A 24,891-nucleotide genomic window follows, 5' to 3' on the forward strand; every position below is an offset into this window, starting at 1 on the left:
GTCCCTGTGATGATTTCACTGCTTTGCTTCTTGTTTCAGGGGCTGGAAGAGGTTTCCGGGTAGTGAGGGAGACACCCGGAAAGCTCTTCCTATTTCTCGGTCAGCCAGAAGCTCCAGCGGAGACTTTTTGCATGGCTAGAAGCCTTTCCCAGCTTCTGGAATTGGCAGTCAAGGCTTCCGAGTGATAGGAGAGGCCCCGGTGAGGTGACTCAGGACTGCCTCGACTGGCACAACAGAACTAAGGAGGAAGGGGTGGCAGGTGCAGCTTCCCACCCAGTCTTGGCACTGGAAACCCCGTGAAACTCCCCCCTCCCCCAGGCCTCTCCCTGCAACAGACAGAAGCCAAGCCCACACCCTACCCGGGGAGGGGCCATTCACGCTCCAAGGAGCTCTGCAGGGGAACCAAGAGAGAATTGGGGAAGGGAGAATTCATCTCCTTCCAGCCATCTCCGCTCGGGGTGGTTGGTTGAAGCGGCCCAATTTGCAAGTCCAACTTTAGGACCCCTCCCACTCCCCCCTACTTGAAGGCTCCCTTCTGGTCTTTCCCAAGGCACAGCGTCGGCCAGTCCCTGGGAAAAGGGTCCTTTAGAGCAGAGATGTGCCCAGCAAGTGAGGAGGCAGATCTGAAATCAAGCGGGAGGAGCAAGGAGAAAGGAGTGGAATCATCTTCCCGAGTCTTGGGTGACACCAAGTGGTGGCCTTCGGTACTGCCTTCAAACTTAGGAACCTCATCTAAAGAGGGGCGCCTGCCCTTCCCCAGGATATATAGTCCTCAACTTATGACCAAAATTGGGACCAGAATTTCCATTGCTAAGCAAGTCGCACCTGAGTTTGTGGCCTTTTTTGGCCAGGGCTGTTAAGCAAATCCCCAGTTCTTATCTCGTATTTCTCAGAGAGGAGATCTGGGCGGTGATCATGTGCTTGTCAGAAGCCGGCTGGGAAGGTGGCAAATAGTGGGGGTGCTGCAAGGATCGTCACCTTTTCAGCCACGCTGCAACAGCGGCTGAATGAATGGCTGTAAGTCGAGGACTACCTGGGCTCCCATGTAAATGGGAGCCTGCCCCGCCAGGCTGCAGTTCCTTCTTTCTGGAACGATGGTTCCAATTCTCTCCCCTTCGGTCCGCCCTGAGGTCACCCCAGCCCCATCCATCCATCCTCAGGCGGAGAAAAGCTGCTAAGAACATCCTTTATTTCCTTTGTCGGGTCCCTCTCGTGTCTGAAAGAAGCACCCAGTCGGCGCTTGGCGCCCTTCAGGGTCTGCTGGGAGGCAGGACTCGCCAGACTGAGAGGCCGACCAGGTCCCGTCAGGAAGCAGCCACCTGGGCCAGGGGGTCTTCGAGGTACTGCACCAAGGCTTGAGCCTGCAGAGAGAAGGGAAAATGCTGGCCTGTCAAGAGAGCCCGGCTTCCACTCGGCTGCAGATCTCTGCTACAGTCCTGCTGCTGGGAAGAGAGAGAGAACGCCTATTCTAAACTTTCCTGGAGGGATTTGCCCAATTTTAAAACATGGAACGGCTACCTCCCTTTTAGTCTTATGGTGAGGGCCATGGCGGTGCAGCTGTCAGAATCCATTTATATTCCATTCCTAAATCCCTATCTGTGCAACCCTAAATCTCCCCCCTTTACTGGATTCTGCCATTCCCAAGGAGGAGAAGAGAATATGTTAATTGGCCATCCCTATCCATTAGATGCAGGGTTGTTTATTCAGCCTGCCTGGAGGCCATCATCAAAGACCAGGGAAAGAACCTTTGAACTGAGAAGAACAAAGAAAGGGGGGAGAGATTCTGGTTTGTATCTCCGGGGAGGAAGTAAATGTTGTAAAGGCATGGAAGATCCCTGTTCCCATGGAAGGTTGACACCTGATCCTTAATTGATCCGGGACTGACCAAATGGACTGAGGGGAAGGGGTTTTATTTGGGGACATTTTAAAAGTACCAATCTGCAACACAATTTCCAGATCCTGTCTAGATTTTCCACTGACAATCATGTTTTAGTAAAAGTTCCTGCTTGGACAATCCTGGCTCCAAGAGTTCTTCTTTCCTAAGACGTGGATTTTTGACAAGTGTATCGTGAGAATCCAGGAAATAGGATTAATTCCATAATCCAGTACTTAAAATAACCATGTATAAGCCTGTCGTGGAATATTACTGAAAATATTACTCCAAAGACTCTTTGAAGTCCAATTCCACATGCAGGAATAAGCCCCTCACAAAGAAGATGGGTCTAATTTATTGAACAGGAAGCCTCTTATGGACTATTTGTGTAGAAATGAACAAAATGAATCTGTGATCTACAATTTTGATGAGACAAACTATAGAAAGAGAAATAGAAGTATATTTTTACTTATAATTGCGGTGAAGAATATCAGAATCCATTTCTTTATATTTTTCCCCCCGTCTTTTCCATTTTTCTTCCCCCTTACCTTTGCTTTCAACATGCCAAAGCCCACCGTCTCCTTCGCATACATGCACAGCAGCAGGTTAGAAACTCTGGTGATTGCCACACGGCCCTCCTGGATTTTGGAAAAGAAAGGGAGCTAAGAGAAGCAATTCCCAAATGGAAAGGGGTCACCCCTGAGCACCCCTCCACTTTAGCCACTTGGGACAACTTTCACCCTGTCTCCAGTGTTTCTTTTATAAGGTGGGTTGTTGAGAAAGTGGTCACACTGCTACTTGACAGAACTCTGCAGGAAGCAGATTACTGGATCCCTTGCAGTTGCATTTCAGATCTGGGTACAGGACTGAAACAGGCATGATCACCCTCCAGCCTTCCAGAGCAGGGGTGAAATAATAATAATAAACCTTTATTGTCAAAGTACAACATGTGTACATTGAGATTAGCTGAGCCTCCCCCCCTGCTCTCTCCCCCCAACACACAGGGACAACAAACCCTCCATCCCACCACACTACGTGAACCAACTACACCACACACCGGCCTCCCAAGTCAATTCTGCATAAGATTATGTCCCATTTAAAAGCCTAACAGCCCACGGAGAAAAGCTATTTTTCAGCCTGTTGGTACGGCTGGCTATATTCCTATATCTCCTACCGGATGGTAGGAGAGTAGAGATACCGACCAGGGTGTGAGTCATCCCTGAGAATCTTCCTCACTCTTCCAAGGCAACGAGCCCTGGCGAGGTCATCCAGTGGTGTCAGGGGACAGCCCACGATGCCTTGTGCTGTGCTCACTACCCTCTGTAATACTTTCCTGTCCGCGGCTGTCAGACCAGCATACCAAACCACAATACCATACGAGAGGACGCTCTCTATAGTAGACCGGTAAAAGAGGGTCATTAGCCGTTGTTCTATCCTGTTCTTCCGCAAGACCCTGAGAAAGTGAAGCCTCTGTTGGGCCTTTCTAGCCACCTGGGTTGTGTTAACTTTCCAGGTCAGATCTTCACAGAGGTAGACTCCCAGAAATTTAAAGGAGGAAACTCTCTCTACACAGTCCTCCCCGATGTAAAGTGGGGCAGGTTCCTCCTTTTTTCTCTGGAAGTCTAACACCATCTCTTTCGTCTTGCCAATGTTTAGGTGCAAGTTGTTGTTACTACACCATATGGATAGTTTTTGTACCTCCGCCCTATATGCTGTCTCATCCCCACCTGTAATAAGACCCACCACAGTTGTATCATCTGCAAACTTGATTATCGCAGTGGATGGGTCAAATGATACACAATCATAAGTGTATAAAGAGTACATGTAGGGGCTAAGCACACAGCCCTGTGGCGTGCCGGTGCAAAGCTTCAGGGGAGTGGACAAAGCAGACCTGACCCTCACTGGGTGGCCAACTAGAGCCCTAGAATTCTGGGAGTCCACAGGTCGTTAAGGGGCCATAGTTGCTCAGCCCTGTTGCAGAGGCTTCTGAGAAGAACAGCCGGAGAGAAAATCAAATTGTAGGGCGCCTACCATGCAGTCCATCAGGATGAACTTTAAATTGTCCTCGTTGAATGCTTGGTGCCCATTCTTGTCGTAGGCCACCCATATATTGCTGGCTATGGCAGCTGTGACTCTGGCATCCGTGTCTCCGTAACCGGAATAAGCGAGAAGAGAACCCTCATTGTTCAGAAGGCTGGAGGAGGAGACAAGAATGGCAAAACAAACAGATTAGGCAATGTACAGTGTACAATGCTGCTACAGAAACGCCATGCAGTACTGTATAACTTTAACCCAGAATGCAGTGCAAGAGTGATGATGATAACTTTATTGTCACTTTGAACGTACACCAATCGGCATACATCAAAATGAAATTTCGTTGCATACAGCTCTCAAAGGGTCACCACCTCCGATATATACTCCTTGTTCGGGGCCCGCTCAAATTTCACATTGTCCATTTTAGTCTCTAGGGAGTGAACGATGGCAAACAGGACAGATGGAAATGGGGCTTTGTGTGGATTAGCCCTCAGATTCGCTTCTATTCCGACAACCTCGCCTTCTTTCCTTTTTCTGATGCTGACTCTTCCACCCCTTTCCTTAAAGAGGCCTTGCTTCTTTTTGCCCCTGGAGCACTACACTTCAGTGGGGATTCTGGGAGTGGAAGTCTACACATCTTAAAAGTTGTCTAGATTGAGAAACACCGATCCAGAGAAAAAAATGCCAATCATGAAATCTCTTTCAGAATTACAGCTAGTCCTCGACTTACAACAACCATTTAGTGACCATTCAAAGTTACAACAGCACCGGAAAAGGTGACTTATGATCTTTTTTCACATTTATGACCATTGCAGCATCCCCACGGTCACGAGATCAAAATTCAGCCCCTTGGCAACTGGTTCCTATTTACGACGGTTGCCGTTTGATCACTTTTGGTGACCTTCTGTCCAGCAAACTGAACGCAGAAGGTAGGCTTACTTAGCAACTGCCGTCATTCACTCGACAATTGGGGCAAGAACGTGAAATGGGTCAAAACTCACTTAACAAAAGTCTCACTTAGCAAAGGAAAGGTTGGGCTTCCACTGGGGGGGGGGGTAAGCCGAGGGCTACCTGTACGGCATTTACAAAAACTCTGAAGAACATAAAATGCAGAATAACTCCGACTTGCAGCCGCCTCTTCCTCTGTCGGCTCCTCGGCTGCGCCTGCCGTCCTTCCGCGTACACACGTGCAGCGCAGACCCCTTTTATCCGCCCCCCACCGCCCCGCGGCAAAGGGGCGTCTCCGCGGGGCCCAGCCAGCGCCGGTCCGGGCGGGAAGAGCAGGCCGGGGACTCACAGGGTGCTCTGGACGCCTCCCGTGTTGGCCTGGCTCAGCACCTGCGTCAAGGCCTTGGGGCGCAGCATGCTCCGCGCTCGGGAGGGCGGACGGGCAACGCTCCGGCGCCCGGCTTCCTCAGCTGACCGGGCCCGCACCCTCGCTGCACGCCGGGAGTTGTAGTTCCGGCTCTTCCCGTTCCGGTTATTCCCGCCTTTCCCCGGCGCCGCTCTATCCGCGCGCCTCTGTCCTCCGGGACAGCTGGGGCGTTCTGGGAGCTCGTCTCGCTGCTCGTCCCTCAGGCGGCCCCGGGCCCTGCGCGTAGCAGGCGGAGGAGGGACGCGGCGCTCCGGGAATAACCCCGCCCGTGAACTATGAACTCCGCCGGCGGCCCTCCGAGAGTTCCGGAGCGGCGCCCAGAGCGCCGGAAGTGCCCCGCCGGCACCGCTCTGCGCTCCCCCTCGGCCAAGATGGCGGAGCCGAGCGGCGGCGGCGCCTCCTCCTCCTCCTCGCAGCCGGGCCCGGGCGGGGGGCAAGGCGAGCCCGCGGCCACGGCCGCCGCCACGGGCGCCCTGATCCGCGTGACGGTGAAGACGCCGAAGGACAAGGAGGAGATCGTGACCGGCGAGCGCGTCTCCGTCAGGGAGGTCCGGCCGGCGGGGCGGGCGGGCGGCGGCGGGGGCGGGGGGGGGGGGGTCGCTGCGGCCTGCCTGACCCGGCCTCTCCCCTCCCCCCGCCCAGTTCAAGGAGGAGATCTCGCGGCGCTTCAAGGCCAAGCAGGAGCAGCTGGTGCTGATCTTCGCGGGGAAGATCCTGAAGGACGGCGACTCGCTGCTGCAGCACGGCGTCAAGGACGGGCTGACGGTGCACCTGGTCATCAAGACCCCGCAGAAGTGAGAGCCCCGGCCGGCCTCCCCTCCCGCCGCCAGGCGGGGCGTTCCTGCCCGGCCTCCTCCGCCCGGTTGTGCGAATCGGGTCGCGTGTTCAGCTGACACGCATCGGCGGGTGGGGGCGGGGGAGCGGGGGTGTGTGCGCGTCCTTGCCTCTGCTTCGGGCCAGGCGGAGGATGCGGCATTCGGGCTGCACTGAAAGGGCGGAAGGTCCTTTGCGGGGAGGGCCAACCTGAGCAGAGCCTCCGCCTTCCCTGCCCGGGGCTCAAGCAGCAGAACAGCCGCTGGAATGGCTCCGGTGGGCTTCTTTCTGGTTGATGACCACTTCACAAGAGTAACAGAAGAACAGAGTTGGAAGGGACCTTGGAGGTCTTCTAGTCCATCCCCCTGCTCAAGCAGGAGACCCCGTACCCTTCCGGGCAAATGGCTGTCCGGTCTCTTCTTAAAAGCCTCCAGTGATGGAGCAGCCACGGCCTCTGGAGGGAAACCCTTCCGCTGGTTAATTGTCCTGTCCGTTAGGAAGTTTCTCCTTAGTTTTAGGTTGATTGTTTTCCGTCCGTTGCTTCGGCTGTTTTCCCCTGGGAAATGATAAATACAAACCTAAGATGATGTTACCTACTTAGGGTAATGAAATGTCTGCAAGGAAACAACCAAGTTCAGAAAAGCACCAAGGATCTTTCAGAAACCTGAGTTTGACACTCCCCCCCCCGAACAGACCCCTAATTTGGAATATCTTTTACGTCCCCCATCCTGCCCCCGTTTGGGACCTCCTCTCCTTCAGCCAGGGGTTGCCTCCCCAGTGGTGATTTTCGTGTCTTGCTTGATTTGTAGGGTGCAAGAACCTCCTGGGGTGACAGCGGCTTCCCCTCCTGTCCCCTCCGCCACTGCTTTGCCTGCCCCTGGGGTAGTTCTGGCCCCTTCTGCAGCTCCTGCTTCACCTGCGACCCCCTCGCAGCCATCCACCTCCAGCAGCAGCCTTTCAGACGTGGGAAACAGCAGCTGGAGGAGCAGCCCTTTGGGAGGCCCGCCGGGCTCAGCTGGGGAAGGAACGCCCAGCGGCGCCACCTCCATCTTGTGTAAGTAGGAGATCGCTTGACTGGCAGAGCTCTTAGAAAGCAGCTCAGGGGTAGATGCTCCTTCTTGGGGTGTCTGAGTTGCCGATGTCGTCTCAGTGGCTCTACGGCGGCGTCATCCATCCAAAGACAATGATGAGGGACCGCCTTTCAAGTACCTACAGGCAGGAATGATGGATAGACGGCCAGATGTTTAGGAGATGGTTTGCCTGCTTCTCCTTAAGCTCTGCTCCAGACCAGATCTGGCTAGTCAGCCCCCAGCCTGCTGTCAGACCTGCCTCTGTCAGATCCCTTAGGCAAGAGAGACCCTCGACTCCACTTGGGTGAAGTGATGGGTTCTTTTACTAAAAGTTGCTGTCTGTAGTAAAGTCAGGCTAGAACAGGGGTCGGCAACCTGAAAAAGCAAAAGAGCCACTGGGAACCGGTTCCATCACACATAAAAAAGTGGGAGCCGCACGCGTGCATCCATACACGCGCATGCGCATAAAACACAATGTTTTGTGCATGCACAAAACGTTTTTGGCGCATGCGCGCGCATACACACGCACGGCTCCCACTTTTTTTAATGTGGACGCACCTGCACGCCAGCGGCGATGGGTCTCCGTGGTGACGGGCGCTGGGTTGTGGCGCCGCCTTCAGCCCGGGCGTCACCGGAGCCACCCCCGGGACCTCCAAACTGCCGCCCGACCTCCGCCCGAACACCAGCAGGTCTCAACACGGGTGTTCGGGCGGAGCTGCGCACGCACCTCTCCAAAGGTTTGGAGAGGTGCGCGCGCAGCTCCACCTGAACAGCGGTTTGGAGACCTGCTGGTGTTCGGGCGGAGGTCAGGCGGCAGTTTGGAGGTCCCGGGGGTGACTCCAGAGGAAAATACAGTAAATGCGTTATGCACGTTTGTTCAGTGAATCAAACCGTGACACTAAAAAAATGAGAGGTTGCGGGAGCCGAACACCCACCCCCTCCCTTAAATGCCATGTTTAAAATATATGAAACCATTAGCAGAAGCGGAGTGGTGGGAAGATATTGTAATTGCGGGATTGGCGAATTTCCCTCCGTGTAAATTGGAACTGACGTAATGTCCCCCCCCCACTCCCCTTCTCCAACTTTGCCGTCTGAACAGACGGAAGGAACCGCACGGGTCAGGCAACGGTCTGATTCTCGCGGTACTTAACCCCCCCACCTCCTGTCCCGAGTTAAGCCAACATGCTTCATCTTGTAGCTGGGCTCTTTTAAGTTAGCAGATCACGTGTATCCCAAAGCGCGGCGAAGTAGATCCCAGCAGATTTGGGATAGGATTGAGGATGGGATGATGGTAGGGGTTTTTATAAGAATCGCCGTTTCTCCCCCTCCCCCCCAGTAGACTCGCAGAAAGGATTTGAGGGGCTTATTCAACCCAGCAATGAGTTATTCGAAGCGGGAGCTGCATCGATCTCAGAGGAAGCGGAAGGGGAACAAGATTTGAGCCACCTGGCCACTACGTGAGCGGCCGAAAAGGGGAAAAAAACTCGCTCTCTCTCCGGCGGGCCAGGGAGTGGCTGGTGGTGAGGACTCCACCAATGGAGAGAGGCCGCCAACCTGACTGTAATAATCCAAGAAGTGGCGCCTGAGGAGATTCCTCAAGCGGGCCGCAAGGCTATTGACACAAACTTTCTCAACGGTGTTTATAAGCGCTTCAGGCAGAGAAATCCCGGCGCCTGAAGCATTTTATATTCTCTCTTCCTTCCACTCCGCCCGCCCCCCCCCCACACCCTCCCGACGATTTCCCCTTTTCTTATTTTTCCGTTTTTGTTAAATTAGCGATCCTTAGGACTGCTTAGGAAGCGAAGCATTGAGGTTTCCCCCTCGCCTCCCCACGTTTATGCTGCGTCTTGGGAAGAGCTGCTCTACCTCCTCTTCGGTTTAGCGCCGCTGTTTGACAGTCTTGCCCTCCCCCCCGCAAAAGCCGTTAGCCAGCGCATAAAACAAAAACGTTTTGTTTTTTGCGCGTGCGCGTGCGTGGATACACACGCGCGGTTCCACTTTTTTTTATGTGGACGCACCTGCATGCCAGCGGCGACGGGTCTCCGTGGTGACGGGCGCTGGGTTGCGGCGCCACCTTCAGCCCGGGCGCCGCCGGAACCACCCCCGGGACCTCCAAACTGCCGCCCGAACACCCGTTTGGAGACCTGCTGGTGCAGCACCAGCAGGTCTCCAAACGGGTGTTCGGGCGGAGGTGCACACGCACCTCTCCAAAGGTTTGGAGAGCGCGTGCAGCTCTCCAAACCTTTGGAGTGGTGTGCGCGCACCTCCTCCCGTTCGGAGTGGTGTGTGCGCACCGGGCGACTGGGAGCCACAGGAGATGGCTCAAAGAGCCGCATGCGGCTCCGGAGCCGTGGGTTGCCGACCCATGGTTTAGAACTAAGATTCCCACACGAAAGGTTAGGAATTTTCCCCCTCATCCCGGCCCTCCCCCCTCCCCTCCCCTTGACCAGTTCGTCTTCAGCCAATGAAGAGCTGCATGGCTGTTCTGAGAATCACTGAGAGGTCTGGGGCAATCCACATTCCACTCGGAGGGGGGCTGGCCTTGAGTGCTGGCACAAACTGGTTCTGCCTGTCTGGTCTTCCTCAACCTGCCACTCACTCCCCTCTCCCAGTTCCCCCTCACATAATCCTCTTGCCTGTTTATTGCCTGTTTGTGCCCCCTTGCCCCCTCCCTCCTAGCTTTTGATGGGAGGATGCCGGCAAGGCACCAAGCCGAAGATGGCAGAGCTGAGACCTGCTTCCTTCCTTGGAGGTCGTTGTCTGAGCTGCTGTTCCTTTCCTCCTTGCCTTCTCCCAGCCGGCTTTGGGGGCATTGCTGGGCTTGGCCACCTGGGGATGGGCTCGGCAAACTTCATGGAGCTTCAGCAGCAGATGCAGCGGCAGCTGATGTCCAATCCAGAGATGCTGTCCCAGATCATGGAGAACCCCTTGGTCCAGAGCATGATGTCCAACCCAGACTTCATGAGGCGGACGATCACGGCCAACCCCCAGATGCAGCAGCTGATGGAACGGAACCCGGAGATCAGCCACATGCTGAACAACCCTGAGCTGATGCGCCAGGTGGGCACCTTCTCCTTGGTTTCGTGGGATTGGCTGCCCTTGCAGGTGAGACCAAGGCAGGGGTGAGCAGCACGGCCTGTGAGCATCCTTCAGCTGCAACAGTTGGCAGTTCCCAACCAGTACGGGAGCTTCTCTGCGCCGTTGACTGGTTTGTGGCTCGCGGGTGGTCACATGATGCCTGCTCCTGATATGCGGAGCGTCTTTGGGGGATAACTGAAGCAGAGAGGAAGGAGGGAACATTTTCAGTAGGGCTTGCCCAGCTGATCCACCAGTCACTCCCTTGCTGGGGAGGAGGGGGGAGGGGCAGCAGAGCCTCAAGCTCACCCTTTGGCAGCCCTCAGGGTTGGAAGGCCGGTGCTGCAGACGCCCTGGCGATTCAGGTCGGCCCCGATGCCAGGCTTCCCTCCGCAGTGGGGAATTTCACCCCCTAGGAAAGTCTGGGTGATGCTGAGTCCATCTCTGGGCTGGAAGCCCTTGAGAGCCAGAGAGATCCGATTGGTTGCTGTGCCATGTGATGTGGGACAGACTGGGCGCTGGCTCAGAGTGGCGGTGATGGTTTTGTTTGTCTCTTGGACGACTTCTGCCAGGTGGACTTAGTTGGTCAGGCGGTGGGAGAAATAGGTGGTGGGGAATGTGCAGCCAAGCACTGCTTTGCGTCTCGGGGCAGAGCTTTTGTGTGGAAGCCTTCCGCGGCCTCACCCTCCTGTGTCTGGCTGGGCTTCTGCGCCTCGGGGAGTGGGATGGATGGATCAGGCTGGGTGAAGGAATTCTGCCCTGTAGGCCTCAGCCATGTTGATTGTTCCTCTTTCTTGATCTGGCTGTCCTCTGCATACTGGAAGCCTTTTCCATCTTCCCTGCTTTCTCTTCATTCCCCTCCCTCGCTGGGCAGTCCAAGATTCATGTCCTCCTGCAGACTGCTGCGGTGTGTGTTAATGAATTGTTGTTTAAGACCCTGACCAGCCATTTTTCTGTCCAGCCTATTTCCAGAAGCAGAGCAACAGGTGCAACTGCTTTTCCAAACAGGATTGTGTACCTATCCTGTCAGCTTGGACCCTAGTCTCTGAGTTTCGCTCTCCCTTGCTTGCTCATTTTTCAGTTGCTCTGCCGCCAACTCCAGAAGGTGGTTCAGTGATGTTCAATCCTTGCTTCTTGCAAGAAGTGAAGGCTGCATTTAATTAATTAAATAGCGTAATATTTATGCCACCCACCTCCCCTACCAGGTGACTCTACTTCGGCACTGCTGGCTGGCTGTTGTGCCTCATGCCACAAAAAAGGCGATGCCGAGCAAGGTGGCTCCCCGTGGTTGGCTTAGGTCCTCTGTCTCTCTCCTCAGACCATGGAGTTGGCGCGCAACCCAGCCATGATGCAAGAGATGATGCGCAACCAGGACCGGGCCCTGAGCAACTTGGAGAGTGTTCCCGGAGGGTACAGTGCTTTGCGGCGCATGTACACGGATATCCAGGAACCGATGTTCAGCGCTGCCAGGGATCAGGTGTGCATGGCTGTGCTTTGTGGAGTGCTGTTTTCAGCTGCTAATTAGAACAACAGAGTCTTAATCGTGACCAGCAGGGACTCACGACTTGGGTGAATTTTAAAGTTACACACAGTTGTTCCTTGGAGAGGATTGTATATTTGTGTATCCTTAAGAATTCAGGTGGGTGGAAATTTGGGCCGTTCTAAGAGACCTTGTTGGCTCAAATATTGGTTGTAATGAAGACCCAGTTTGTTGTAGCCTAGAATGGCCTTCCTAATGGCAAATTCACGTGTAGCCGAGCTTAGCTGCTTTCCTCGGTGGTGGTTCTCGTGATCCAGGGGAGGGCCAAGGCCTGTTTCACCTGATATTAGTTGATCTGCAAGCCTGCTCAGAAAATGGATTCTGCTTCTGCTTTACAGGGTCCGATTGCAAACAGAGATTAGCCAGATCCCACAGATTTGTAGATTTCTATAAAGAGAAAAAGGGATGCTGTGGCTCAGTGGGTTAGGATACTGAGCTTGTCGATCAGAAGGTCGGCAGTTTGGCGGGTCGAATCCCGAGTGCCGCATAATGGAGTGAGCGCCTGTTACTCGTCCCAGCTTCCGCCAACCTAGCAGTTCGAAAGCACGTAAAAATGCAAGTAGAAAAATAGGGACCGCTCTGGTGGGAAGGTAACAGCGTTCCGTGCGCCTTTGGCATCTAGTCATGCCGGCCACATGACCACAGAGACTTCCTCGGACAAGCGCTGGCTCTTCGGCTTTGAAACGGAGATGAGCACCGGCCCCTAGAGTCGGAAACGACTAGCACGCATGTGCGGGGGAACCTTTGCCGTTACCTTTATAAAGAGAAAACTTTCTGATCAGTCCTTCACCTGCTGCTCTCCCATCACAATTGCGAGGAGGCAGCACTGAGGGAGGATGCACGAGTCCTGTGCCGTTCTCTTCTCTAGTTTGGCAGCAATCCCTTCTCCGCGCTCTCTGGGAGCTCAGACACCCCAAACGCCCAGCCTGTGCGGACGGAGAACCGGGAGCCGTTGCCCAACCCTTGGAATCCTGTTCCTGCTTCTCAGGGCCAGGAGCCGGAGAACGAAGGAGGCCCTGAGCCCGTCCCAGGCCGGACCACGCCCACCGTCTCCAACCCTTTGGGGGTCAACGCAGCTGCTTTGGGATCAGGTATGGCCCTCGCCAGGAGGCAGTTGGGCAGCCTCGCCGGCCTTTCCGGCCCAGTGCCATCGCCTTTCCTTCCGAGGGGCCCCCGTGCAGCATCGTGCCTCTTGCGCTGGGGCGCTCTGCGGTTTTAGGAAAGGTGAATGGGTGACATCTGGAATACTCCTCAAGCGAAACGTCTCTTTCTCACGCAACCCAGTGTAGTTTGGGCAAAGCAGCATTCATAGACAGGCGGAAAGGTGAACCAGCTGCTGAACCAACTCTGGCCATGGCTGCTGGGACTGAAGGCCGCTGGGGGGGGCGGGGGTTGCATGGACGTGAAAACGAGTGAAACCCCTCACATGCCCCCCCCCCATTTCTAGAGAAACACTCTCCCTCCTCACAGAGCCCAGCCCCTAATGCTGCCTCAGTCCTGCTCCTCTTTCGGTATTCTGCCTCTGCCTCTGCCTGAGATTGTACGGTTTCCCGTGGCGCCCTTTATTCCGGGGGGGGGGGGGGGCTGGTAATGGTCTGTAAATGGCAGTAATGGCATTTTCTTCAGCACCTTCTGTGTGTTTCCCAGATGGGCATGACATAAACATCCATTTCCATCTCTCTTCCCCCAAATACCCTGCCCCCTCTCTGGCTTTTGTGGGGGGAATTCTTGCTCTGGCGTGACTCCCCATAGAAGACTCTCCTCTCCCAACCCCACAGGAATGTTCAGCAGCCCGGAGATGCAGGGGCTCCTCCAGCAGGTCTCAGAGAATCCTCAGCTGATGCAGAGCGCCATTTCGGCACCTTACATGCGCACAATGTTGCAGACGCTCGCCCAGAACCCGGAGGTCGCCGCTCAGGTGAGTGCAGCTCTTTCCCCCCATGGCTGGGCTGTCGAGGGAGCACCGGAGCTAGTCGGATGCTCTAAATCTCCAACACAGTTGTCCCTCTGTTGCGTTACATTTGAGATTGAGATTTATTAAATTTATATGCCACCCTTCTCCCCAAGGACTCAGGGCGGCTCACAACAATAAAAATTACAAAACATAAAGTACAAAATTTAAAAAAGAAACGATGTAATAAATAAATGACAATTTAACCCAATAAAAGCCAAATTTAAAAGCGTAGTCAGTCCAGGCCTGCTTGTTGGAACAACCAGGTCTTCAGGTCACGGCGGAAGGATTGAAGGTCAGGGGCCGTCGGCAGCTCCGGAGGCAGTTCATTCCAGAGGGTCGGCGCGCCCACAGAGAAGGCTCTCCCCCTGGGGGTCGCCAGCCGGCATTGCCTGGCTGACGGAACCCTGAGGAGGCCGACTCTGTGGGAGCGAACCAGGCGATGGGAGGTTGACATTGGCAGCAGGTGGTCTCTCAAGTACCCCGGGCCTAAGCCATGTAGGGCTTTAAAGGTAATTACCAGCATGTTGAATCACACCCGGAGGGCAACCGGAAGCCAATGCAGCTCGCGCATGAAAAGTGTAACATGGGAGTATCGAGATACTCCCATAAGCACCCGCACGGCCGCATTTTGCACCAGCTGAAGCCTCCGGGTGCACTTCAAGGGCAGCCCCATGTAGAGAGCATTACAGTAATCCAGGCGGGAAGTGACAAGGGCATGGGTGACCGTGCATAGGGCATCTCGGTCCAAAAAGGGGCACAACTGGCGCACCAGGCGAACCTGTGCGAAGGCCCCCCTGGTCGCAGCAGTTAGATGGTCTTCCAAGTTAAGCCGTGAATCCAGGAGGACACCCAAGTTGCGGGCCCTTTCTGAGGAGGGCAATAGCCCTCCCCCCATCAAAAGACATGGAACATGTTGGACAATACGAGATGCCGGTATCCACAGCCACTTGGTCTTGGAGGGGTTCAGCCTGAGTCTGTTCCTTCCCATCCAGACCCGCACCGCAGTGCAAAGTGGTTTCCTTAAGGTAAATACAGGTGGTCCTGTTTAGTGACCATTTGCAGTTACGATGGTGATAAAAACCTAACTTTGTGGCCAAGCCTCACCTTGACGACCTTCGAAGGTCTACGAAGCAAAGGAAATCTGAAGTCAGAGCGTAACACAGTTGCAGTTTCACTCAGCTTCACTTAATGACCAAGTGGCAGGTCCCAGTTACTAAACGAGGAGGCCCTGTCATAATATATTATCAGCTGTGGAATGTGAGGCTGCCATGAAGTTGGGGAGACAGCTCCACGTGCCGTGGTCCCCGCTGGTGTGTTCCTGCGAGGGTAGTTAGGGAGGAGCTTGGGCTCCACCCACTAGGCCAGACTCCTCTCTTTCCTTCCAGATGATGGTCAACGCTCCGCTCTTTTCTGGCAACCCTTCCCTCCAGGAGCAGCTGCGCCTTCAGCTGCCCGCCTTCCTACAGCAGGTGTGCCTGGGGTGAAAGCTGGTGGGGGCTGCAGATTTGAGTCTGGAGGAGAGGCCGGAATCGTAGCCCTCTGTTTCAGCCCCACTCCTCTCCCCCCTTCCCCCCCCCCCCCCCCCGTTGCAGCTCTGGGTCCAAGCACTGGACGCACAAGGAGACCTAGCCTCCTTGCCTTGGCGGCGGCCCTGAAAACACTAGCAGTTCGCTTATGGCTCTTTATTGCGCCCCCAGATGCAGAACCCCGACTCGCTCTCGATCCTGACGAACCCTCGTGCCATGCAGGCTTTGCTTCAGATCCAGCAGGGCCTCCAGACGCTGCAGACGGAGGCCCCAGGCCTCGTGCCCAGGTGGGCCTGGTTGCGGGATTCAACCCTGGGGGACAGCGTCAAAGTGGCGTCTTTCTGGCGGCGGCTGCAGACGGGCCTCCAGCTCTCTGCCTTGCTTCTTTGCTGAAGAAACGCGCTCTTGCCTTGCAGTCTGGGATCCCTTGGGCCCCCGCAGCCCCCTGCACCTTCTCCCGGAGGAACAACAGTCCCGGAGCCCCCCGTATCCGGCATCTTGGCCCCTGCCAGCGCCTCCCCAGCTGGGGACAGTAACCCCTCCCAGCAGCTCATGCAGCACATGGTCCAGCTCCTGGCCAGCGCCAACTCTCAGGTAGGCGGTGGTGGTGGCCCCTCGTGCCCCACCCGCATTTGCCCTCTTTCTCAGCCCCCACTCTTCAAGGGGGCCGGGAAGTTCCTTTCCATTTGAAGCTTGGAACGAGAGTCAGGCAGGGCACTTCACAAGCTCTTTGGCTGGCTCCCAAATCTCCTCCAGAGAGCATTTGGCCCTTCATCCCAACTTGGCTTGGTTATAGTCTGGTTTCATGTTTATGTTTCTCATGAGTTTGTGGGCTTTTAATCTGTGTTCTTATCTGTAAACTGCCAGTGTCCTTAGTGATTTGGTGGTTTGCAAATATAACAACTAGATCACCTGTGACTTCTTGGGCCTTTGGTTCAGGCATATTTCCTTCCCAGCTTCAACCATGGCCACGCTTCTGATGTAACAGAAAAGTTCCCAAAAATTCAGGGAGATATTCAGAGATGGACCTGCCTTGAAAGTAGCTCATGTTGAACTGTGTAACGTCAGCAGTTGACCACAGGAAATGTTTTGTGACATTTTCTATTATGTCATACTATTGTGATAATTTTTATTCCATAAAATGTTACATAAGGTTTACCAAATTTCAATTCCACAAGAGTTGTGGGCTCTGGATTTTGGACTCACTTTGTAAATTAGCCATTTGACCTACTTTGGTTTAAAGATGGTTCCCCGCGGTGCACCGTTTTGCCCAGTTAAAGGTTACAGATGCCGGAGTAATGTATAAATAAGAGCTTGGACAGCTGGAAGGTGATGCCACTTGGACAGCGGTTAGGAAGGATGATACACTGACACCCACCCCTGTTTGTGAACCACTCGCGAGGGTTTTCTTTTCCCAGCAGGCGCAAAGCCCAGAAGTCCGGTTCCAACAACAGCTGGAGCAGCTGAGCGCTATGGGCTTCATCAACCGCGAGGCCAACCTCCAGGCCCTCATTGCCACGGGAGGAGACATCAACGCCGCCATTGAAAGACTGTTGGGCTTCCAGGCTTCCTAACGCCACGCCAGGCGCCTCTGATGTGCTCCAGGCTCTTGGGGACCTGTCCAGGGGCGAGCCACGTTCATAGCCAGCCCTGGTCGCTGCCCATCCCTGAAGGACTGGAACCCAAATTGCTCCGATTCTGTACAGCCAGCCCAGTCTTGCATCAAATGCTTTAGACCAGGGCTGTCCAACCTTGGCCACTTAAGACTTGTGGACTGCAACTCCCAGAATTCTGGGAGTTGGACTCCAGAGGTCTTAAGGTTGTACGCCCGCTTTAGATGCTGCCTTGTGCATGGATTCCAGGCCCCATGACTGTTTTGAAGCTGTTTCTCCCCCTCCCCTTATTCCTGCCCCCACTTTGTTCTCAAAATTAGGTTCCTCCTCCTTTTAGTTCATATTAATATAACTTTAGGTAACCCAAACTCTTGTGTTCAATTAGTTTGCCCTTTGCTTAGATTTCCCCCCCCTTCCTACCCAAAGCTAAACCACAAGGAGATGCCAGCGGTGGTCCTCCTGTCCAGCGTGGGTCTCATGGAAGAGAGAAAGATGGGACAATATTATTAAATGCTAGTAAAAATAACCAGGTCTCCTGTCCTTCACAGTGACTCTCCTCTCTCAGTAGGAAGTATCCGCTGGTGTGTTTGGCAGTGGGGAACCTCACTTTGCCCTTGCCAAGATGGGTGCTGGAAGGGCCTGAAGATGGAGTTCTCCCAACACAAAGGGGTGCTTGGAAGGGCCGGACCCCACCGGGTACAATGTTCTCCTTGGTGTGTCTGAGGGGGTCAGTCTGGGCTCCTTGCTCTCTCTGATCTAGTGGCCTCTTGCTCCTCCCATCCAAAGTCCTTAGAGGCTGTTTTTGGAGGTACAGAAATGAAGAAAGGAGGAAAGCAACCTACTTTGGGGTGTCCGTCTCCTGTTTGGTTCAAGCTGCTTGAAATCGCCAAGTCTTGAAAGTTCAGCAGCCCAAACTTGCAGCTGTTTTTATCTGAACGTTTCAGTCCGGGCCTGTGGTGCCCAACGTTCATTCGGACTCACTCTGCTGCCCGTTCCCCCCTCGCAGACCGCTCGACTACCTGCTGAGCTCAGCCTGTGCTCCCTGGGCTTTGAAGAAGCAGGATGTACAAAGCTCTGTTCCACTCGGCAGAACCTGTTCTGAGTCCTCTCTTCAAAGAGATGAGAATTTGACTGCTGTTATTTTCCAATCCATCCCACTTTTGGCTGAGCCTCAGGACCGCGTTGCCTTCCTCAAAAAAGCCCATTCAGGCCTATTCAGCCGTGTCTGCTCGCCAGCATGAAGGTGGCCAGAGGCTCCTCACCCCAAGGGTCCTCGAGACGGCATTTCCTATCCCTGCCACAACCTTCTCGTGAAGAGCCCCCTCTCCACATCCTTGTAGGGCCTTCGCTTCCGCCTCTCCATCACCTTAGCAAAGACCGCTGATTTCAAAGAAGATGGAACGAGCTTTTCCCCCATCTTATTTTTATTCAAGGAAGACCAAATCCAGTTTATACAAAGCATCGACTAAGCCTCCTTGAGACACTAAGAGCTGCTCCCTTGCACATATCCGAAACGCAATCAAATTAAGCGAGCCTCTCGCTGGCTCTGGGAGCGAGATCTAATCTGTCCTCAAAGGGGGGGGGGGGAATGTCAGGATGTGGACCTGCAGAACTGCCCCCTCCAGCCACAGCCCCCCTTCCCCAGCAGATGGGCCTTGGAGTCTGGCGGTCTGCAGGGCCGGCTCTAGGGGAGGCGCAGGACAGAGTCCGTCTCTGGGTAGGGCGGCAGGTTGAGCGCGTACTTCTTCTGCAGGGCCTCGGGCACAAACCTGCCCCCCAGGAAATGGTAGCGCCCCTGGAAGTGGCGGGCCGCCTTCTTGGGTGCTGTGAGTGAAATCAGCATGTCCGGCTGCAGCCCCTCAGGATTCCCCTTCTCCACGTCCCAGCCTGGCAACCAGAGGAAAGGGCCGTGAGCGAAAGGCAGGCAGTCTGCGGGGAGCCGGCCCGACCTCCCCCCTTTGCAAAATCCCTCCCGTTTTCTCCAGATTTCAGGGGGAGGCAAAGCAGAACCAGAGAAAATGAAAAATTCAAACAACACTCGAGTGAGGTCAGAAGAGTTAAACCGCCCCCCCTTCCCCACGTTTGTTTTGGGGGGGGAGGTCTGTGGACCCCCCCTGCACAACCCAGAGCCTCTGAGGAGAAAGAGGATGCTGGTGGTCAGTACAGGATTCCATTTTGCACTTTCAAATTTGCCTAAAGCAGGGGGTCACCACCTCTTCGGCTCATCAGCTCTTCATGAAGCTTCACACTAAGATTTATTACGTGAAAATAATGAATACAACTTTAAGTAATTGTACCATGAATAATAACAGGAAATAGTCTCATTAGCCCATGAGGGGTTGATATTGACCACTTTGGAGAATCCTGCTTTAATTACCAATGTCCACTCTGAATAGTTAACCATTTGTAGTATTGGGGGGGGGGGAATAAACTGCAGCTATGAAAAAAATCCAGGCTAATGGTATTCTGACAGGCAGTTTGGTGTAGTGAAGGCAAAAGGCTAGAAACCAAGAGTTCTAGTCCCGTCTTGGCACAAAGCCAGTGGGTGACCTTGGGCCAGCCACTTTCTCTCAGCCCTAGGAAGGAGGCAGTGGCAACCCCCCTACCCCCCAAAAAAAACTTGCCAAGAATATTACAGGCAGCCTCAGAATCAGATACAATTGAATGGAAGGGGAAAAACTATTTTATCTCTTCCAAATTACAAGTCTAGAATCTGTTAAAAGCTAAATTTCTCAGCACTGGCCCAAATTCTGACTTGAATTCTCCAAAACTGCTCTCCGGCAAAATTATTTCTGGGGCTCAGCAGGGCTTATTTCTGGGAGGGAAATTTGGGTGGGGAACAGAAGAACAAAGGGCAGGAGGATGAGGTGCGACCCCCAAGAATGGACTAGCCCAGGCCTTTCGCCCCAGCTGGGCCAAACTTACCGGAAGGAATATCGATGCTGGCCACAGGGATGGTCACCTTCTGCAAGGTGCTCAGGATTGTACCGAAAGGCTCCCGCACGGCTCCCTGGAAGCTGAATCCGAAGATGGCATCCACCACCAGGCCGTAAACCTCGTCGATGAGGGCAGCCTGCGATGGAAGTCAAACGTGTGAACACAACTCAAGGCTGCAGAAGGAGAGGAGATGCTTCAGCCTAGCCGTCCCCAACTGGGGGCTCTCAATCCTGGCAGTTGAAGATGGGTGGATTTCAACTCCCAGAATCCCCCACCAGCCTTAACCAGGAGCTGTGGTGGCCCAGTGGTTAGAACGCACAGTATTGCCAGCACTTGGATTCCCACTGGCTCAAGGTTGGCTCAGCCTTCTGAGGTCGGTAAAACGAGGACCCAGATTGTTGGGGGAAAAGATGACGACTCTGGGGGATGTAAAGCGCTGTGGTCTATCAGTCTAAGTGCTGCTGCTATTAACCCTAACACACCCTTGCAGAACTGTTTCTCCACCTTGGCAGCGTGAAGATGGGTGGAACTCAACTCTTCCTTTTTGACTTACTTCAGATGGAAACTCTGTGAGGAACGGGATCTCCATCTTCTTACACTGGGTGGTCAAACCTTCAAAAAGTGGCTTGTTGGGGCGTTTGGGATAATGGAGGGTTGGTTCGTAGCCCTGCAAAGACAAGGAGGTTGATCTGTTGGTGCTGGAAGGGGTCAGTTTCGTTCCTTGATGCCTTTTGTGCAACCACAGTGTGAGAAGACTTCCTCAATGGGCAGAAGGCCATCCATCCAAACATGGCACAAACACTCCTCCATGGACAGAGCCTGGCAAGCCTGAGGGTCAGCTGCCGGGGGTGTGTGTGTGCATTGCAAGTTTTCCCTGCCAGCAGCACTTACAAACTCAACCGGGATAGGTGCAAATCACTCACAAACATTTTCAGATGACGGGCACAGACTAATCCATCTCCACCGTTGTTCCCAGGGCCGCACACGATCAGCACCGCTGGCTGGCTGATGGTGAAAGTACTGGTCGGGTATGCCTTGGGGGAAAAGAGGTTCATCCTGAGAATGACAAATTTCTTGGGAGACCCACAAACACAAAAGGGATAGCGGGAAACAGTGTCAAGATTCCTAATCTAATGACATGCAAGGGTTCTAGTCCTCATGCGTCTATACATAAGCTCCTTGAAATAGATAAAATTGTACCTAAATGCAGTTTTACGACTCCTGGACTTTGTGACCTTCAACAATAAATGGAGTTTTATACATTTGCTTCATATTCCCAGTCCCCTCACTGATGTCTACTTAAAAGGAAGGTAGTTATGCCCTCCCCCAAAAAGGATAGAAAAAAATATCAAGAAATGAAAGATGATTGAAGTTTTGGACCCCTGAAGAACTGTAACAAAACATTGCTTTCATCTTGGAACCTATTGGATTATAACGGCCACATACAAAGACTATAAAAATTATGTGAGACATTGCTGTATTGACTCTAAGATTGGTCATGTTAGATAAAGCCAATACTTGGGTAATACAATAGTTTTGACAGAATATTTAGAGGGGGGAAACAAAATGGGTGCTAAAAGTGGTAAAAAAAACATCTCCAATACTTTCCTCTGAAGCCCCCAGCCCAGTATATCAAGGAGCTGTAGGAGTGATGCTCCAACAAGAAAAAGCTAATAACTTCCAGAAGGAAATGCAATCCATGCTACAATGAATTCTAGAAGCAATTGTTTCACATAAAGATTCAAGAAGAAACTATGATGAGATTAAAAGCAATTTAGACAACATAAATGAGCAAGTCTTTAACCTAAACTTACAACTGGAAAGCCTTCAGAAAATGACTACAAACAATGAACAAGCAATTCAGAAAACAGAAGACAAATCAGAGGAAATTGATCCAAAGACGGAGGATATAAAGGAAGGAAATTACAGACTGACACAGGGAAATAAAAACCTGGAAGGCTTAGTCATAATACCGGAAATGGAACAGGCATCTTGCTTGTCAGGATTTCAGAATATACTTGAGGATAAGGAAGAAGATCTTATGGAACAGATTATAGAGCTGTTAAAAGAAATGTTAGAAATTGGGAAACAAGAAATGAAAAGAGAAGCCGAGGGAGAAGGAAAGTGGGAGTTGTTTAATGAATATAAATGGGTTGAACTCCCCTCTAAGAATAGGTAAAGGTAAAGGTTCCCCCGCACATGCGTGCTAGTCGTTTCCGACTCTAGGGCCGGTGCTCATCTCCGTTTCATAGCCGAAGAGCCAGCGCTTGTCCGAGGACGTCTCCGTGGTCATGTGGCCGGCATGACTAGACACCAAAGGCGCACGGAACGCTGTTACCTTCCCACCGTAGTGGTCCCTATTTTTCTACTTGCATTTTTACGTGCTTTCGAACTGCTAGGTGGGCAGAAGCTGGGACGAGTAACAGGCGCTCACTCTGCTACGCGGCACTCGGGATTCGACCCGCCAAACTGCCGACCTTCCGATCGACAAGTTCAGCGTCCTAACCCACTGAGCCACCGCGTCCCTCTAAGAATACTTTACCTAAATTCCCTCTCCTAATTTCAAACAATATCTATAAAAATAGAAGAAGAATTCTTTGGCGATCTAAATACACTGACTTGGAAAGCTACCTGGCAAAGGAAGAAAGCTAGAGTTAGACCAGGGGGTAGGCAACCTGACTCTTTTATGACTCATGGACTTCAACTCCCAGAATTCCTGAGTCAGCTGACTCAGGAATTCTGGGAGTTGAAGTCCATGAGTCATAAAAGAGCCAAGGTTGCCTACCCCTGAGTTAGACTGAAGAAAATAGAGGATCTGACCTATCAGATGGGGCATTATACCATCAAACTTGCGTTTGAATATGGCTAAAAGAACAGATAATCCTTAGATACAAAAAGATTATTATAACTAGAAGATGATTTATAATTAGGATAGCACACTTTTCTATGATGTGGGAAATATGAAAACATTAGGATAGCTTATATAAGGGAAGTTTTGGGTCACCCAAATGTAACTAACTTTGAGAAAACTAGAACTGATAGATATTTTGAATACTAATGGGAAACTAAAATTGAAATAAGATAGGATATTGATTTAATAAGGGGACCTTAATTGCAAATACAATTGAGATACGAGCCGGCTAGAAAAGATGTTATAAACTGATATTATTTTTATTATGTATAAAACTAGAAAGATATGATGATACTTAATCTTGCATGTATTAATAGTAGTAAGAATTGTATTTTCTCAGTGTTGGGAAAATGAAGAAATATTACTGGAATAAGAGAGGATCAAAAAAGCACTGGTCTGTGTAAGATAGATCTATATCCAGGAAGTAAACATGTATTCACTTCCAATCTCAATGTATACGTGGTTGTACTTTGACAATAAAGGTTCGTTCATTATTATTGAGTAACAAATGGACCCAGACAACACGCTGTTTACTAAGCACTTATGATTTGCAAAAACGGAAAATTAATAAAATATTTTATTAAAAAAAAGAAATGAAAGATGACTCTTTTATTTCATCCCATTGGAAACATAAATTATTTGGAGAACTTTCTTTTCAAGGAAACACTGCCCATGCACACACACACACACACACACACACAGGCCAAAAGCTCTGTAATTCCTATGCAACCCTGTGTTTGCATAGTAATATAAATACTGCATTTTTATATCATGCCATGCTGCACACAACCCTCTCCTTCACGTGAACATGGGAAGGTGCTCGGATACCAGCATCCTTCACTCCCAGCTCTGCTCTCTCACCAGACCGATGTACAAACCCAGCTTTACTGCTCAAGACTCCACAGCTGAGGCGAGCCCCCCCCTTACCTTGGCAATGGCTGTGGCACAGCTGAGACCGGCCAGCTCCATCAGCTGGTCCACGCTGAATTTGTACTCCTCAAAGAGCTCCTGGTCGATGGCCTGGGCTTCTTTCTGCCTGGAGGGGGCAGGAGGGAACTGCTGAGCCCAGGCCTCACTCCTGTTGCATCCACGTGGACGGTTCCCTGCCCACTACCCGGAGAGGCAGCTCCACGGTCCGCAAATGGACCCTGAACCCCCTTCCCCCCCCCCCCCTGGCTGCGCTGCTTGGCGCACTCTGTGCCACCTGGGCGGGCGAGGACGGGGCTGTCCGCAGCCTTCGCCCTTGTTGGGAGGTGAAAACCCAGCACGAGCTGATCCTGGCTCCAGAGGAGACTGGACGGATCGGACCTGCCCGCCTGCTCGACCAGGTCTCGGCAAGGAAACGGCTGAGAGAAAAGCCGCTGCGTCTCTCAGGATCCGGGGCGCCCTCGAAGGAGGCCCGGGGGCGCCCGGCTGGCGTTGCTCTCCTCCTCTCTGTGCGGCCCCTCCGGGCGCTAACCGGCTCCTTACGCCTTTTGCCCGCCGCCCCGAACTCCGGCCCGGGCTCGGGGCAGCGCTTCCGCGGGGAGGGGCCGCTGAGCCCCGCTCCTTTCTCGGGGGGCGTTTTCGTGCCACCGGGCTCCAGAGCCCAAACCCGCCTCTGCGACGGGGCCTTTCCCAGCCGCCGGCCCCGCTTCCTCCCTCCGCGGCTCGCCTTCCCTTCGGCGCCCTTCCCCGCCGCCCCCCGCCGGCTCCCGGGGGCCAGAGCGCCTCCTGCCCGCCGCCTACCCCAGGAACTTGAGGCCGGGCGCGGCGGCGCTCTGCATGGCGCGGGGAGGCGGCCAGAGCGCGGCGGCCGGACAGTGCCCCGCGGCCGCCGCCCTGGACAGCAGCAGCCCCAGGCCCAGCAGCCGCGGCCCGGACATGCGGCAGGCCCGCGCAGGCTCCCTGCTTCGGCCGGCGGCGGGCGTGGCTCCCGAGGGCGGCTGGAGTCTCGGGCCCGCCTGCGCCGCCGGAGAGCCCGCCCGGCCCGCCACGCCCGTCGGGAGGAGCTCCGCGGCCGGCCCAGCCAGCGCCGGGCGGCGGCGCGGGAGATTCAAACTTCGCAGGCGGCGCGAGCGGCGATGGCGCAGCGCGGCCGGGCTCCCTCCGGCTGTGAGTCTGCGGGCGGGCGGGCGGGCGGGCGGGTCTCCGCCAGGGCCGAGAGGGAGCCGGCTGCGGGAGGCGGAGG

The 24,891-nt window shown here is 53.6% G+C and overlaps 3 protein-coding genes across 6 annotated transcripts; 1 reads left to right on the top strand and 2 right to left on the bottom strand.

The window, feature by feature from the left end:
• Positions 1–1,167: 1,167 nt before the first annotated feature.
• On the bottom strand, positions 1,168–5,528 carry LAMTOR2 (late endosomal/lysosomal adaptor, MAPK and MTOR activator 2). Its single transcript, XM_083374345.1, has 4 exons — positions 5,205–5,528; positions 3,905–4,067; positions 2,422–2,511; positions 1,168–1,361 (listed from the first exon to the last, which is right to left on the bottom strand). The coding sequence occupies exons 1-4, from the start codon at positions 5,270–5,272 to the stop codon at positions 1,305–1,307; spliced, it is 378 nt and encodes a 125-aa protein (XP_083230471.1). The 5' UTR covers positions 5,273–5,528; the 3' UTR covers positions 1,168–1,304.
• A 92-nt stretch (positions 5,529–5,620) lies between these two features.
• Positions 5,621–17,399, top strand: UBQLN4 (ubiquilin 4). 4 transcript variants are annotated; one of them, XM_083374416.1, is made up of 11 exons: positions 5,621–5,830; positions 5,925–6,076; positions 6,905–7,149; positions 9,963–10,225; positions 11,559–11,717; positions 12,649–12,871; positions 13,559–13,698; positions 15,120–15,203; positions 15,432–15,547; positions 15,677–15,854; positions 16,679–17,399. In XM_083374416.1, exons 1-11 carry the CDS (start codon positions 5,654–5,656, stop codon positions 16,832–16,834), a joined length of 1,893 nt encoding a protein of 630 aa, XP_083230542.1. In that variant the 5' UTR covers positions 5,621–5,653; the 3' UTR covers positions 16,835–17,399. The 4 variants fall into 4 exon arrangements, with proteins under 4 accessions (XP_083230542.1, XP_083230545.1, XP_083230544.1 ...); XM_083374419.1 differs by having other exon boundaries at positions 12,769–12,871; positions 16,679–17,241; XM_083374417.1 differs by having other exon boundaries at positions 5,622–5,830; positions 16,682–17,241.
• On the bottom strand, positions 17,283–24,657 carry NAXE (NAD(P)HX epimerase). The gene is made up of 6 exons (XM_083374426.1): positions 24,450–24,657; positions 23,649–23,757; positions 20,734–20,844; positions 20,364–20,477; positions 19,799–19,946; positions 17,283–18,760 (listed from the first exon to the last, which is right to left on the bottom strand). The coding sequence occupies exons 1-6, from the start codon at positions 24,584–24,586 to the stop codon at positions 18,558–18,560; spliced, it is 822 nt and encodes a 273-aa protein (XP_083230552.1). The 5' UTR covers positions 24,587–24,657; the 3' UTR covers positions 17,283–18,557.
• Between the last annotated feature and the right edge of the window lie 234 nt (positions 24,658–24,891).

This window comes from Vipera ursinii (assembly GCF_947247035.1).
Source record: "Vipera ursinii genome assembly, chromosome: 15".
In the NCBI taxonomy this organism is placed as follows: Eukaryota; Metazoa; Chordata; class Lepidosauria; order Squamata; family Viperidae; genus Vipera; species Vipera ursinii.